The 14,965-nt window shown below is 48.7% G+C and overlaps 1 protein-coding gene across 1 annotated transcript in view; it reads right to left on the minus strand.

Moving 5' to 3' along the window:
• Positions 1-904: 904 nt before the first annotated feature.
• Positions 905-14,965, minus strand: part of CD151 (CD151 molecule (Raph blood group)) — a 39,280-nt gene continuing 25,219 nt past the window's right edge. The window contains exons 5-9 of the mRNA XM_074885134.1: positions 10,396-10,470; positions 7,820-7,924; positions 6,093-6,248; positions 3,763-3,849; positions 905-3,048 (exon numbers count right to left, since the gene is read on the minus strand). Of these exons, the coding sequence (XP_074741235.1) occupies positions 2,989-3,048; positions 3,763-3,849; positions 6,093-6,248; positions 7,820-7,924; positions 10,396-10,470 (483 nt within the window). The 3' untranslated portion in view covers positions 905-2,988. The remainder of the gene's footprint in view (positions 3,049-3,762; positions 3,850-6,092; positions 6,249-7,819; positions 7,925-10,395; positions 10,471-14,965) is intronic.

Consider the following 14,965-nt stretch of genomic DNA (forward strand, 5'->3'; position numbering starts at 1 on the left):
GCTTGGCCACGCCAGGGCCCTGCTGCCCACAGAGCCAAGCAGCAAGAATCGAGACTCACTTGAATTGCCAGAGCTGAATCCACAGCGCTGTGCTGAGCCCCGAGAGCCACCGAGTGGCCGTGCCTGCCAGCTGCACCGCGCCTGGCCAGCGGGCAGACACCGGCCTATTTCAAACTTGTAATGGGCCATTTTCAACCTTAAATCCTCAAGGGCAACAAAAAAGGGCACACAGCCGCTCCCTCTTTTTCTCATCTGTGATAGAAGGTGGCTACAAGCTACTCCCCAGCACATAGAGCAAGTACTCAGCACGCAGCAGCACGCACAGCCGGCTACCAGCCCCGCTGCGGTGGCCCTTGTGGGCAAGACAGAAAGATGAAAGACTTCCCCTGTCTTTGGGGTGAGTGGAAACGGTGCAGGAGAGCAGAGCAGAGCCCTGAGTCAATTCATACCCTCAACTAAGAGCACCCTGGTGCTCTTAAGCAGACCTGCCCGGTAAGCACAGGCAGCAGCAAGGTGAGGCAGCTCACGCCACGGCAAAGGCCCAGTTGTGTCTGCCTCAGCACCCTGCACGGGACAAGAAAGCGCAGCCTGTGTGACAAGGGGGAGATGTCACCCGTGGTCAGGTGTACCACAGGCCCGGGAGCCGCACGGGGTAGGCGCTGAGGTTCTGCGCCTTCGGCTCTCCGGGTGCCCCACCGAGGAGCAGGCTGCAGCACCCCGCGGCAGCAGACCATGACCAGGCTGGCAAGGTCAGCGACACGAAGCGGATCCTTCCCCAGCTTCCTTCTCAGCCTGGTCCCTCCGAGCAGCATCTTTGGGAGGAACTGGCTCCTCAGCAGCAGGATCTGAGGAATCCCTAACACCCACCCGGCTCACGGTACCCCTTAAGTTTTGCTACACAAAGTACAGAACCTTAAGCTTTATTTTTCTATTGGCCAGCAACTTAAACTGGGTTAAAAAAAAAAATGCAATGAATATTATTACACAGAGAAAAAGTATAAAACAACTCAACGGATACAAGCCAACTTACTGGTCATATCTCATTCTTCCTGGCCTCTCCCAACCCTGTACAGTGTATTTGAAGGGAATGGGTGAAGGCAGCTATGAAGATATGCTTAAACTAGAAATATTGCTTCAAGCAACATGCTCAATATTTTCTTCTCAGTTAGTAGTCAATACTTGTCAGGAACTTGATTCTAAAACAAGAAATAATTTAGAGATTTCTCCTTTAGATCATTACACAATAATTTAGATTTCTTTCCCCTCTTTCCTACTGCTGTGGAACCGAGGATACACCTCAGTTCCTCCACCTCTCTTTCTGCATTAGTTAAGGATTATTTCACGGGGCTGATGTTGATGGGGGAGTTTCAGATTGACCTGCTCTGAATTTTAACTTGTCACCCTTTAGCGCCAGTCCAAGATTTCCGCTCTGTGAACTAAAACTCCCACGATGGGAGTCTGGGTGATTTTGCTCATGTTAACTGTCTGCTGTCAAGGGACAGGGCTCAGCCAGCACCACTGAAAGGCCAGGAGAGGGAATAAATGTGTGTGTTTATAAAAGGGCTTGTCTTCACTGCTTAGAAACACCAAAACCCCACAGCTCTTTCTGCTTCGTGGGTGTAACAGGCCTACCAGGAAGGTGAGAACAAGACAAGAGGCACACAAGATCCTATGAATTCAGGCTAAGACCTGTTGGCATCATGATGGCACTAAGTCTGTGGCAATGGTGACGTCTGTGTCCTGTGTGTATCCAGGACTCCAATGCAGAGAGAATACTTAATTAAAACCTATTCCTCTGCAGCAAACAGACAGTTAACCCAGCACTAACAATTTGCCGAATACACTGGGGCAACTGGTTGAAGCTAACTCTCCTGACCTTCTCGGCAGTAACCAGTAAAGTGGGCTTCCACATCTCGTTAAAGCCAGAAAACCCTCAGCTGATTAATGAGCTCTTTGGAGGCTGATAAAACATTCGTATGTATTCATCTCCTGCCCAAGAGAGACCAACCTGGAGGTTTTAATTAGAAAAATCAAGCCAAGGGCATCTCAACACGTAAAGAGATGTGAGAAGGTATTTCCACTAACTGAACAGGCCAAGGGGTAGGAAGATATGCCAGCCCCACAAACAGACCAGTTCTTCACCAAACCTCAGCAGGGGATAGGTAGGGGGAAACAAAGTTCTCTCACTTGCACTGGAAGCCACTCAGTAAAACAGACCAGATCCAAGAGTCCATCGTTTTTGCTCCAGAATCACTAGGAGGCAAAAGGCCTCTTGTGGCTCCTAATGGCGCTGTGCTGGGGGAAGCTTCAAGGAGGAGGAGGAAGGATTGCTGAGAAATCCTAAGGCACCCACATCTTGGCAACATCAGAGTCATGACAGGATTTCAGCTGCAGCGCATGGTGCTCCCGATCAGCAGGGAGAGCAGCTCCTGCTCCAAGCAACCAGGCAGGCATCCTCTCAGGCAGAGATCAGCTGTGGTAGGACATTGGTGCACACTTGTGAGGAGGGAGAGAAATCTTCCATGTATGAGACACTCAGCTCTGGCTCCAGCTCAGCGCAGAAGCATCATCTGTCCTCAGTCAATGCCCGGTGCTGCTGAGCCGCTTCTCAGAGAGCAAACCACCGTTCTCGTATAGCATCCAGATACCTTCACAGTGGCTCAAGAAAAGCCTCAAGAGAAATGGCCCTGGATAAATCTTGCTTCGTAGTTCTATCATGGGACTGTTTTGCTAAAATTTCTAGCAGAAGATCCACAGCTCTTTGTTTCTTGACAGTGAAGAGGACCCGCTGAACTCCTGGCTGCCTTGTGCACAAGGAGGGTGACTTTCCCCAAAGGGGCAGGTAAGGCGGTGCACGGTTCGAGAAGCATTTAATTACAGAGCCAAGTCCTCAGGTTACAGACACTTCTGTGGTGGTGGCGAAGAGTAGTCAGGTTGGCAGGCGCTAAGGGAAGTGGCAGAGGGGGAGCGACAGAGTTCCCGCAGCTATTAATATGGTTCTGGCTTTAAACTCTTGTACAAGCAGCAGGTGAAAATCATCCCAAAGATCTACAGGGTGTAAAGAGAAGAGAGAAATGCATGAAAAAACAGAACGGATGCAGTGGAGGCAACAGCTTTGCAAACTAACAGTCTGGACCCAGACCGGAGTGGCAGCTAGCTCCTGCCTGGGGATACTGCACTCCAGCTTGCAATAAGCAGCAGGAGAGAACATAATCTGTGCTAATCCTTGTAATTAATCACCAGCGGCTTCTCTGGGGTGTAATTTGGCTACTTGCCAGAAAGAAGGGGAAGATGAGGAACTCCCAGATGTCTACATCTAGAAGAGAAGAATATCCTGTGCCCTCCCCTCTAAAATGGGAGCAGGGGGCATCCATACCCCACCCCTTTATTCATCACCCTCTCCCAAATCCTTTACAGACCCACAGTGCTGTTCTTCAATATGACACAGCCAAGGGAGAAATTCAGCATGACTTAAAATAATCCTAAGGAAGGGAAGTAGGGAACTCCTCCAGGCTGGCTCTTCAGCAGCGCGGGCAGCCACGGCAGGTCCCCACAAGAGGTCCCTCTCCAGCTGCCGAAGCGCCTGCCAGGGCCAGCGCTGCTTTGGACCTAGCAAATCCTCGGGTCCCCAAAGTACCTGGCAACTTCTCCTTGCCAGGCAGGGAAGAGCCTAAAACATCTGATTTTTTTTTTCCATCCCTCGGGTCTGGGGTTCCTTTAACTTCTGCCCAGCACCCCCAAAACTCCACTCAGCCCTTTTACCTGCACACAAGCAATGCTGATCCCTACTGCCCCGATAATTTTCAGATGATCTTGAATGAAGTTTTCCAGCTTGGTAATGCAACCGCTCTGCAGGATGAAAGGAGGGACATGGAAAATCAGCTTCATTTTAACCTCTTCTTCACTTTAACCCAATGGTTGTGACCCTTGAAAGCAACGCTAGAAAAAGCAGTGTCTGTGAGCAATCTCTTTGCCTGTGGAAAAGCTGCACAGATGATGTAAACCGCATTGCTCTGGACCTACTGGCTCAGGAATTGTCAAAAAAACCCAAGGTGGCTGCTAGCTGAGAAATGCAGAAGAAGAACCGGTCACATCACACAGAGGGAGAGTGTCATTTTTCTCTGAGATACATGGAGAAAGGTTCCCTCACTCACTGCCTAGCACACGCCTGGAAAGGGTATTTACTCCTGTCAGGCCAAAAGGCTGAGGAAATGCTGCTGAGTGGATCCGCTACCAAGAACTGTAACGTGACAGGAGCTTTTTAAGAGTAAATTCCTCCCACTGCTATTTATGACAGCAATGAGTTTCGGTGTGAACCTGGAACGCCAGGCTCTGCCTGCCTCTGCCTTGCAACTTGGCTGGCAGCATGACCTTTCCCCTCCCTGTTTTCGGGCCAAGTTTTTGTTGTCATAAAAGCAAAAATAAATTGGTAAGAGCATTCTCTGTCAGTGTTTCTTTTTTTATATAAAAAGAGTTCCCTTTAAATAATTAAGCTGTTTAATCTATTGAGGCAGGTTTTCCATAGTAACATCGGGGGGATATATTGTGTAGGCTACAGCAGTGCCCCAAGGGTGCTGGGGGCCCTCCTGCCCCATGTCACGGAGAACATGCACGCAGGCAGAGGGAAGGAGCAAGCACACAGCCCTCCAGGGAGGGATGGCAGAGGCCTCACTTTTCCCATGTCAGCGAGAGGTTTTAGAGTCAGCCCCAGCTGCCCTGATATGAAGCACTTACTCCTGTTCCCTCATCTGATCCTTTTCTAGGTTCTTCTTCCCCAAAGCCACTAAAATCCTTTCTGGACTCTGACTGAGACCTCATACCATGACATGCAGCATCCGACTGTGGATCCAAACCTCCCCTTACAGCTTCTTCTTCTCTAGAGCTAGCCCAATACATTTGGCAGCCTACAGGGCCTCTCTTAATAATGCAGCTGGGCAGCTGCCTCCAGCTCCACGCAGGAAAGGAATTGCCAGCCCTGCCCCTCAAATGGTCGTGGGTTTCCACTCCCAGAAACACCTCATCAGCCCTTGGACTCTTTTCTGAGCTTCCTCCTTGGGTCTTGCCTGGAAGGCACAAACCTTATGGGAAAGGCTTCTTTCTGAAGAGCAAAACCCAGCCAAGCAGCTGAACATAAGAGGGGCTTTAGTGGATCAGAAAGACTGGACTTCACCTCCCTGTTCATTTCACAAAGATAGATGGTTGGTTTCCTTTTAGCTGTTTGAGTTGCTCAGCTTAATGCAGATGTTATCCACACTCCTGTTCCGAGTCCTGCTTAAAGCACAAGCTGTGATAAGAAATACCTGCTCGGAAGGGGGCCACCTCTTCATCCACAGCCCTCCTTAACTGTCAGGGGACAGAAACAAGGAAAAAGCTCCAGTTGCTGCTCCCCAGGCTCAATACAGCCATCCAAGGTGCTGGTTCCACTGATGAATTAAAGGACTATGCCTCCCCACAGAGAGCATCACAGTGAGCAAGTTAAAGCCAGGTGTCAGGACTGGAGGGTACCAAAATAAACACAACTTTTTACCAGCCTTACACAAACTGGATGAATAGATGGTCTGAGAGCAACCTGTTTACTTACTCAGCTAGTCTGGGATTCAGTTTGCTTCTTCTAGAAAAGAGACAAGCCCCTCTACCTCAACTCAGCCTGAACTGCAGCCCAGTGGAACTGGCCTAATTTGTCTTCTACGGGGTCCTCTTTCTTCCCCATATGCTGTTTCTTCATGCTGTAGGTCAAATCCCACTATCTCAGTCTAGTACCAGAAGTATCTCCATCTGCACCTCACCGAGTAATTCCAATGACAGGAAGCTGTGTCGAACGTAGGGCTCACATCCAAGTCTCTGGCCAGAACCAACCACCTCTCCCACTTCCCCCTATCACTAATATACTCTGTAGTAACAAATATAATTTATTTTTTCCTCTATATTTACAAACAAAATAACCTAGATGGCTGAACACTCAACCAGAGAAATTAATTCTGCTTTCTAAGGAATCCTACACACTTTGCAGCAGTAACCCAACACCCTCACTCCCTGCCCGTGTCCTTTACATACTTTGTGACAGGGGGCTCTGAAGCCCTTTTGATCTTTACCTCCTTGTAGATGTTGGAAGGATGGTCTCTTCGGCCACACAGGTCGGTTATCGTCTTACAGCAGCTGTCTGGGACCTTCCGTCCATTGGCCTCTGGAGATTTGATCCACAGGCTGTCAGCCCAGTCTGTGTAGTTGTTGCTCCCACAGCACTTGAACTGCGTGTACACAGAGCAAAGCCTGAGCCTGCAAGTGCCACAACCTCCTTCTCCCTCCAGCCTCCCACACCAAACCCTGGGCTTCACCCTCCAGCTATTGCACGGGTTTGATTTTATGGTTTTCCGTTTTTCTTGGGCAGGGGGCACAGGGAGGAGAACTTTTGTGTTAAGAGTCCCCAAAACGGCCATTAAATATCAGCTTCATCCATCTTTCAGCAGCTGTGACTTTTGGTTACTGCTGGGATGAACTGTAACCAGAGCCCAACTGCAGCTGCCTCAGCTCTGACCCACCAGACTGGAGTGTTGATGATGATAACAGGGTAAGTTTAATTACCAGTTACTATCACAAATGCACCTGCTATGGCAGTATGCGTGTAGTAGGCCCCATGCCTTGAAAGTGCCTGTGCACAAGGGTCCTTTCTGTGGGAAAGCCTGTCAGAACTGCGGCAGCCCTAACCCAAACCACCCCTGAGCCAGGCACAGCTAGCAACAGCGGCAGGAAGGCTCTTTCATTACACCTTGCTCTCCAGGGTACTGAGGAGCTTAATGAAAAATGTCAGCAATTTCTCCAAAGCTTTGAAGTGTGAACTAGAAACAGCTGTCAGAGTGACTTGGCAGCTCCAGTTCACTCCAGGAGCAATTCAGGTGTTGTTTCCACAGTGCTACTGGGCGTGCAATTCAGAGATCCCACCACACAATTCTGCCGGTTACATGGCCCAGGCCCTGCACCCCATCCAACCATGTCTTGAATCAGAAGCAGCAGAAGATACACTCAGCACACAGAGGAAAGTCAGAGAGGGACCTGGGGGTGTTGATCAATAGCCGGCTCAACACAAGCCAGTAGTGTGCCCAGGTGGCCAAGAAGGCCAATGGCATCCTGGCTTGTATCAGCAATAGCGTGGCCAGCAGGGACAGGGAAGGGATCTTACCCCTGGACTCGGCACTGGTGAGGATGCACCTCGATAAGTGGGTTCAGTTTTGGGCCCCTCACTCCAAAAAGGCCATTGAATGACTCGAGCGTGTCCAGAGAAGGGCAACGGAGCTGGTGCAGGGTCTGGAGCACAGGTCTGATGGGGAGCGGCTGAGGGATCTGGGGGGGTTTAGTGTGGAGAAGAGGAGGCTGAGGGGAGACCTCATGGCCCTCTACAACTCCCTGAAAGGAGGGTGCAGAGAGGGGGGATGAGTCTCTTGAGCCAAGGAACCAGCGCCAGGACAAGAGGGAATGGCCTCAAGCTGCGCCAGGGCAGGGTCAGACTGGCTCTTAGGAAGGATTTCTTTGCAGAAGGGGTTGTTGGGCGTTGGAATGGGCTGCCCAGGGCAGGGGGGGAGTCCCGGGAACCCTGGAGGGGTTGAAGAGTCGGGTTGACCCAGCGCTGAGGGATCTGGTGGAGTTGGGAACGGTCAGGGTGAGGTTCATGGTTGGACTGGAGGAGCTTCAAGGGCTTTTCCAACCGAGATGATTCTGTGAAATATCTGTATGTTGGATGTCAAGAGCCCATGATGCCTTTTGTGCATTTGATTTTAAGCCCTCTGCAACTGCATTAACTCTCCCTGCCTCTAGAGATTCCTACCTCCTGCTGCAGTTTGTCTACCGCGCTGGTGACACTCTCTTCTCCCTCCTTCCGGTACTTCTGGGTCATGGTGTTCTTCAAATTTTGCTTCAGCTCCATGCTCAGCTGAATGGGAGAGACAAGTGGGATAAAATCACAAGGCAAACTCACCCCTCAGAGTGACCCAGAGCCCTGCATACATTCCATTGCCTTTGCTCCAAGAGGAAAGCAGAGAGCCTAGTGGAAGCTACAGCTTCCTTCAAGATCATCCTCCAAGGCTGGAGTGCACAGGCCTATTTCCAACTGACTACAGACCATGCCTCCATTTTAATAACTGGAAGGAGGTGCTTCAGGACCAAATTTCAGCCTGTGTACACATCACCATATGGGTCCTCACCTTGAATATGTAAGATTGCCAAGACACGCCTACAACAAAACAGAACACAAAACTGTGCCTGCTTAAATATGAATATGCCTATGAGACCACGTGCAGCCGTTTTCCTCTGAAGCCTGTGACAAAATGCTAAAAACCAAGTCATTCTGACCAGGAGCAGGAAGAAATTAGAGTCCTGTGCATGCTGGACTGACGCCACACAGTCTGAACAGCTCTTGTATCGGCACCAAAAAGTATGCCACACAAGAGAATTAAGTGTGAGACTGCAAAAGCACTGCAAGGCCTTTCTTGGTAACAGTGACAGAGAGACAAAGTCTGGTTTTGCAAGTACAGAATTCCTGAAAGCATCATCATAAAGCACTGGCATGTTCAGGTGATTGGACTCAAACATTTATTCCTGTGAAGGCTCTTTCAATCCAGCTGAATTCTTCTCACCCATTCAGGTGACAGCCAAAAAGTGCCAAAGAGCTGCATCATTTTTTTTGGTCATACTGGTTCATACAGCAACACTGCTTTAGTCCAACACCTGTGAAATTCTAAGTTCCTATACCAATAAACAATGTCAACATGCATGTTAGATGGGGTCAATGAATGAAACAGGTGGGCAGCCTCTCTGTACACCTTTTATTCTACACAGTAAGTAGTAAATGAGAGGTCAAACACCTGGTTATGCTGAACTGTGCAAAATACACTCTGCAGTTTATTCTCCCTTTGAAACAGTTTTTTTCCAACCCCATGTGTCAAATGGGGACAACACCTACCTCACAGAGATGATATGAGGCTTCATTCATTAGTATTTGCAAAATGCTTTGAGATCCTGGGCTGGGAAGCTCTACAGAGGTGCAAAGGACTTAGTGTAATAAAAGGAAAGCAAAAGGTTCAGCAGCTGGAAGGCATCAGAGGCAAATAAAGAGGAGAGTCCATTAGCAGAATTATTACTTGGGAGAAAAGCAGTTACCTGCGGGCTCACGGGGAAGAACTGCAGCATGGAATAGAGATAACAAAAGAAACAGTTTAGACACACATGCACGAGCCTTAGACACCAAAGCAAGGGCTGAAATAAAAACAGTGGCAAACAGAGCAAGCAGCCTGCAACCAGGAAACAAGGGGGATTTGTCAGCCAGAGGGCAAGGGGGAGTGCAGCTATTGATCAGAGGCACCCTCAAGTGATCTAAAGTGCTCAAGGGAATAGCTCTGAATCTGTTGTCCCTTATTTCAACCTCAGGATCAGCTCCTCTTCATCCATTGTCACATACGAACCTCGTGCCTTTGCACGGATAGATGGACTGACCCTGGCTTCCTGCCAGGATTGATCTTTCCCTGTTAAACACACACATTCGTACCACTGATCCTCCTGGCAGGAGCCAGCACGGTTCTTTGGCTCCTCACAAACTGCCAGCGCCCACCTTAGGGAGGCAAAGCACAGAAGGCCCAAGAGAAAAAGGAATGGCAAGGAATCCTGGCAGTGAAGCCAACAAGATGGGACGTCCAGCTGCTTTTCAGACAGCCACTTGACAACAATCCTAATTTGCCATTTCCAATCAATTTCCAGACATGAGAGCAACTTTGCAGGTGGTTCGTGCCTTGGTGGTGAAACTCCCTTTGAAAACAAAGTGATGACTTAAAGGCTCTGCTCTCTGCAACTGCAAAAACTGCCAGGCTAGAACTGCAGCTCTTGGCAGCCTGTTCTCCAGCCCCTCGGCTGGGCTGGTTAAGTGAAGCTCTCAAACTTCTTGACCTGAAAGAACCTCTCAGCTGGACCATCCATTATCTCTGCTAGTTCAGAAGTATGGCAGCTAGCTTGCTGGATGCAGCAGGGACTGTTGCTGTGTCCTCAGTATACTAAGTGTCACTAACATGATTTCAGGTGCTTGCACTATGTTTTGAAGGGCGTTAGGAGAGTTCCTAGATCTACACGGCGTCAAAAATTGTCTTCTACAAGGCTCTGCAGAAAAACAGTGCACAAAGGTGAACCACAGGAAGAAGCTGAGCAGCCTCCCTAGAGTAATCACCACCACTTTGTCAAAAACAGTAAATAATCCAAGGTCTTCTGTATGGGGGGGGAGTACAGACATGTGGAATGTGAACCACAATCAGACTGTAGGTCCCAAGCCTCCAAGCCCAATTCTGGCTGGAGAAATGGGATGATAACCAGCTGTTTTCTCTCCCTGGTTTGAGTCTCTGAGGACTAATGTCCACTCACCTGTTGGTAGTAAATATAGGCCAGGATTCCAGCAATGATCTCCAAGAGAAAGATGCACAGCAACAGTATGAAGTACTGTAAAAGAATGGGAAAAGCAGGATATTAGAACAGAATGTGAGGAGATGCCGGGAGCCAGCTGTTCATCATCTGATAAAACACATAACTGTCTTCATCGATGCTTTTCTGCAGCAGTGTTCAAAGGCAGGGGCTGGGATTAAGACCTCAATAGAGTAGGAAAAGAACAACCCCACAGGTTAAAAAAAAAAACCAAACAACCAAACAACCACAGGATAACTGAAGACAAGCAGCAGCAAGTGTGAGTTTAACTCACAGACCCAGAGGGATGTAGAGAATGGAAAAGTGCAGGCAACTAAGATAAGATCACTGGACAAAAGAAAGTGGTTGCTGGATAACCTGATGACTACACTCAGTATCACAGAAAACATCTGATTCTGACATCAATACCAAAAAATTTGAAACTTTTGCTTGTTCTGATATTGTTTAGGGTATTTCACCACGTTACTAAGGAGCAATGTATGTTATAATGATGATTCAATAAAGCAGCAAAGGGCCTGTTTCACCAAGGACAGAGCAGACCAGCTAGGCGTATGTATAAACCACGGGTTTATGTTCCCAGTGACTTGTGTGGGGCTCCACCACAGGCTGAAGGGCACTACTGAAGCAGATGGACTTTAGCACAGATTCATGCTCAGGACTGTGACTAAATGTTCTGCTGAACTAGGACGTAGAGGGAAAAGCTCAGTATCTCAAAACTAAAGTGAGAAGAGCTCTTAGAAGACTAAGATGAGAACATGACTATTTCTTAAAAGGGCTTAACGGCAATGAAATGGAAAGGGATGTGCCCTGCTTACCACAAGGAGAATCAAATGGACAGTACAGAAAACTGTTTGGGAACACTGTTCCTATACACACCAAAACTACAAGGAGGAACATATGTACTAGATTAAAAGGACTGGGCAGGCCTGAAGACAGAGGGTGATGTGGCCAAAGAGAGCTTTTCAGGGAGAACCCCTGTCCTGACACAGCCCCTGCCTTGCTCCTGGTCAGCAATGAACGGTTTCTTTACAGATCCAGGGTGTTCTGCAGCTTAATAACTGCTATTAAATTCATCTTTTATGTAGATAAAGCTGAAGAGACACCAGTTCCAGCCATAACAAGGACCTCATGCTAAGTCCTTGTAAGAGTTGGCCTCCCCAGGAGAGAACAAACGAATTATCTCCCAATTTCTGTTTTAATCCTGACCTTAAGAAACGGCTGTTCCCAAGGGACAAAGCAAATGTAACTGGGTATCAAACCATCTCTCTTTCTCCCTGACACAAAGGACTGTGAAGACATGGACATGGCAAGCTGACCTACACAGCCACAGATGCCTTTTGTGGCACAAGGGTTACGTTCCCACTGTGCACCCTTCTTCACTAGGTATTTCCAAGCCCCTTTGCAGGAGTAAAATGACACAGACATAAACACTCAGGCTTCCTCTTTCACCCCCGTTGGGATTCAGCAGCTGCAAAGGATGGACAGCTGGGTTTTATCTGCAGACCGGGCTTTAATCTGAGCAGACAATCTCAGGCTTTCACTCCCCAGCCACACACTCTCCCCCACGGCCGAACACTGACCATCTCTGCAGACGCCTGTACAAGGTACCCATTCATACCAGGGGAATGAGTCACCCAGCGGAGTGCGGGATAGCTAAAGGCTGGTCCCAACACAGGAGGTTGGAAGGGGGCAAGAAAGGATCGGCATGCCTTGACACAAAGGCTGGCTTTCTTTTGTTGGGACCCAGTTATGTCCTAACTGCTCTGACATCATCTCTCTGCCAAGGAGGGGGCAGGAGAGCGGCAGGATGCTGAGAACAACCAATGAACTGGAAAGTTTCTTTTATTTATTTTCCCCTGCTCTGTGTCGTCATGTCAGAGGCATTCAGGTATGAGCTGTGTCACCACAGCTTGGCTCATTGCGCTGGCTTACAGTGGAGAGAAACAAACACGTATCCAGCAGACCTTAAAAAATTTGAGTCACAAGGTCCGTGTAAAGCCTTGTAAAGGAGGTTACTGCATCTGCCACCCACGACTCCAACCTGTCTCTGCTGATAGACTGCATCATTATCCTTATCTCAGTCTCATCGTTCCCTCAGGGCCACTTCCAAGTACCATGCTGACACAGGGGAGCAGCAGCTTTCACTCTGGACACACACAGAGCCCAGGGCTGCGCTCCTGGCTCTTCATCAGGAGTTGCAGGGCTTTCTTACAGAGCTCTGCTCTGGGAGGAGTAGGCCAGCTCTGTCATGGAGCTGCAGGGACATGCCCTACTTGCTTCCCAAGAGGCTGCAGAACAAGTCAGAAATGTGGTATCACCCCAAGGCCTGTAGTAGACACATGCCTGGACCTGGGTGGGCTTTGGGCAAAATCTGCTCTTACTCTGGGGCCAAGCCAGAGTCAGGGCTACCTGGTGTCTCCTCAGGATCTACAGGGTCCAGATTTGTTCCATCCAGCTTCAAGTGTTTGAGTGAAGCACCAAGTTTTAGTTTGTTTTCTCTGAAAAACCTAAAGAATAGTTCAACCCTCCTACAATCCAAATCACTACCTGAAGAAGGCATACACAGCAACTATACTCCTAAATCAGCGATCTCACTTCAGTGGGAAGGCTCCTGGCTGAAATGCAGCACGGATAGAAATCATAACAGATGTGTGTTCCCTTCTCCCTATCCAAGGTAGCTAACCAGAAGTGGCAGGGTGAGGGGCCAAGCCTGCAGACAGCCACCTCCTTTCTTTACATGCAAGGTTTTCTATTTGATAGGTGCTTTCCTGAGACTCCTGCTTGCTTACTTTTGTGTATGAAAGCATGCATCTTGACTGAAGTATAGTATGGTAGTGGTTTGTGTGCTTGTAAAGAGCTGGACTGCAGCATCACAGCCAGCCAGGCTGCAGATCCGCTGCTGTGCCTGCTCACGGAGCCAGAGAAACTCCACATCTGCTGCCCAAGCCTCAGCACATCACCTGGCTAAAGGGGGACGCTAGGAAGGCAAATAAGCAATGACAAAAAAAAAGTAGCACAGCTGTGAGTGATGAGCGATGAAATACTATGAAAAGCCTTGAAGTGGGCCCATAAAACTGAGTTAGGTAGAAAGGCAGTGAAAAAAATTCAGAGCTTCCTGAGTCTTCAACAGAAGAACAAACTAAAAACCAGGTATGCATTTTACAAACAGCACCCAAAGCTGTCAATAGTTGATTTTTAAAAGTACCAAGGAGGCACTGGGGAGAGCCGAGAGTGCTGCTTACAGTGCCCCCTCCCATAGTTATGTGGGCCTCTGGTACAGAGAGAAATTGGGACAGGCTGGCACAGACGCCGGGACACTGACTGTGAAGCTGTCAGGATTACTGAGCTCAGAGCTGGCAAAGGCCCCCAGCCAGGCTCACCCAGCCCTGGCAAGCACAGCCCTCTCTCTTGTGCAGATTACTCACCCACAACCAAAGCGGAGCGCAAGCAAGAAGAGACAATAGGCCTGTTGCAACCAGCCACTCCCAAAGGACGGGTGGTGTAAGGAGACAGAGTGACCTTTTGTTCCCAAGAGACAATTATTAGTTTTCTGTGGCAGAATAACAAAGAAAACCCCACCGGATTTTCATCCATAGCTTCTGGTTGAGGCAAAAAGACAAAGGGAGATCTCTTTGGCATGGAGAGTAAGTGAAGCAAGGCCAAAACAGACTGCTACAGACCAGGAGCCTAATGAACAAGCATCAGCAATGCACTCACTGTGTCCTCCTCTCTGTTTTATTCTCCCTTCCTGGCCCTACTCTGCCTCTCGCAGGGATTACCAGGCCTTCAAAGCAGTTCTACAAGCATCAGGTTTGCTCACCGGCTCCTATTTCTGCTGCTCTATCCAAACAAAAGAGGGGAAATGGGACAGTCAGGTGAATGAGGATTTGCAAAGGAAGGAGCTGGTGAAGAGTTGCTGAAGTATCCTCTTCTGTAACTGTGAAAGCAAAGAGCCACTGATTGTTATTTCAGTCACTGCACTCACCAGTGTAGCCCAGATACTAAAAGGGACTCCTACCACACACCAGACTGAAAGGGAGTTTTGAGAGGGAGGAAGTGGAACAGAAACCCTAGGGCTGGTCAAAAACTTCAGCGTAGGTGGGTGAGCAAGGAGCTCAGGAAGTAACACAGGGAAAGGTGTAAAAGAAGCAGCAGATTATCAAAACAGTGCAGCCTTTTCTGTGGAAGTGGAACGAAAATAATTTTTTTTGCGACTAAAGAAAATATTCACTGGAAACGTTCCGAATTTTGACAACTGTGTGAATTAAGAATTGGTGGTTAGCAAAATGTAAACTGACCTTGAGGTTGGAAGAATGATTGTGGATAACTGAGGCAACATTACGGAACACTGTGTTGTGTGAAAAACAGCAGGAAAAAACACCACCTGCAGAGTGTGGTGAGCATGTGAGCAGTAAACTGGCAAAACCTGAAGGTCAGTAGGATGTAGAAGTAAAAACAAACCTATGTAAACAAGTGGGAATAAACTGGGAGCTTGCAGACAGTGCAGCAGCAT

Source organism: Strix uralensis, chromosome 15 (assembly GCF_047716275.1).
Source record: "Strix uralensis isolate ZFMK-TIS-50842 chromosome 15, bStrUra1, whole genome shotgun sequence".
In the NCBI taxonomy this organism is placed as follows: Eukaryota; Metazoa; Chordata; class Aves; order Strigiformes; family Strigidae; genus Strix; species Strix uralensis.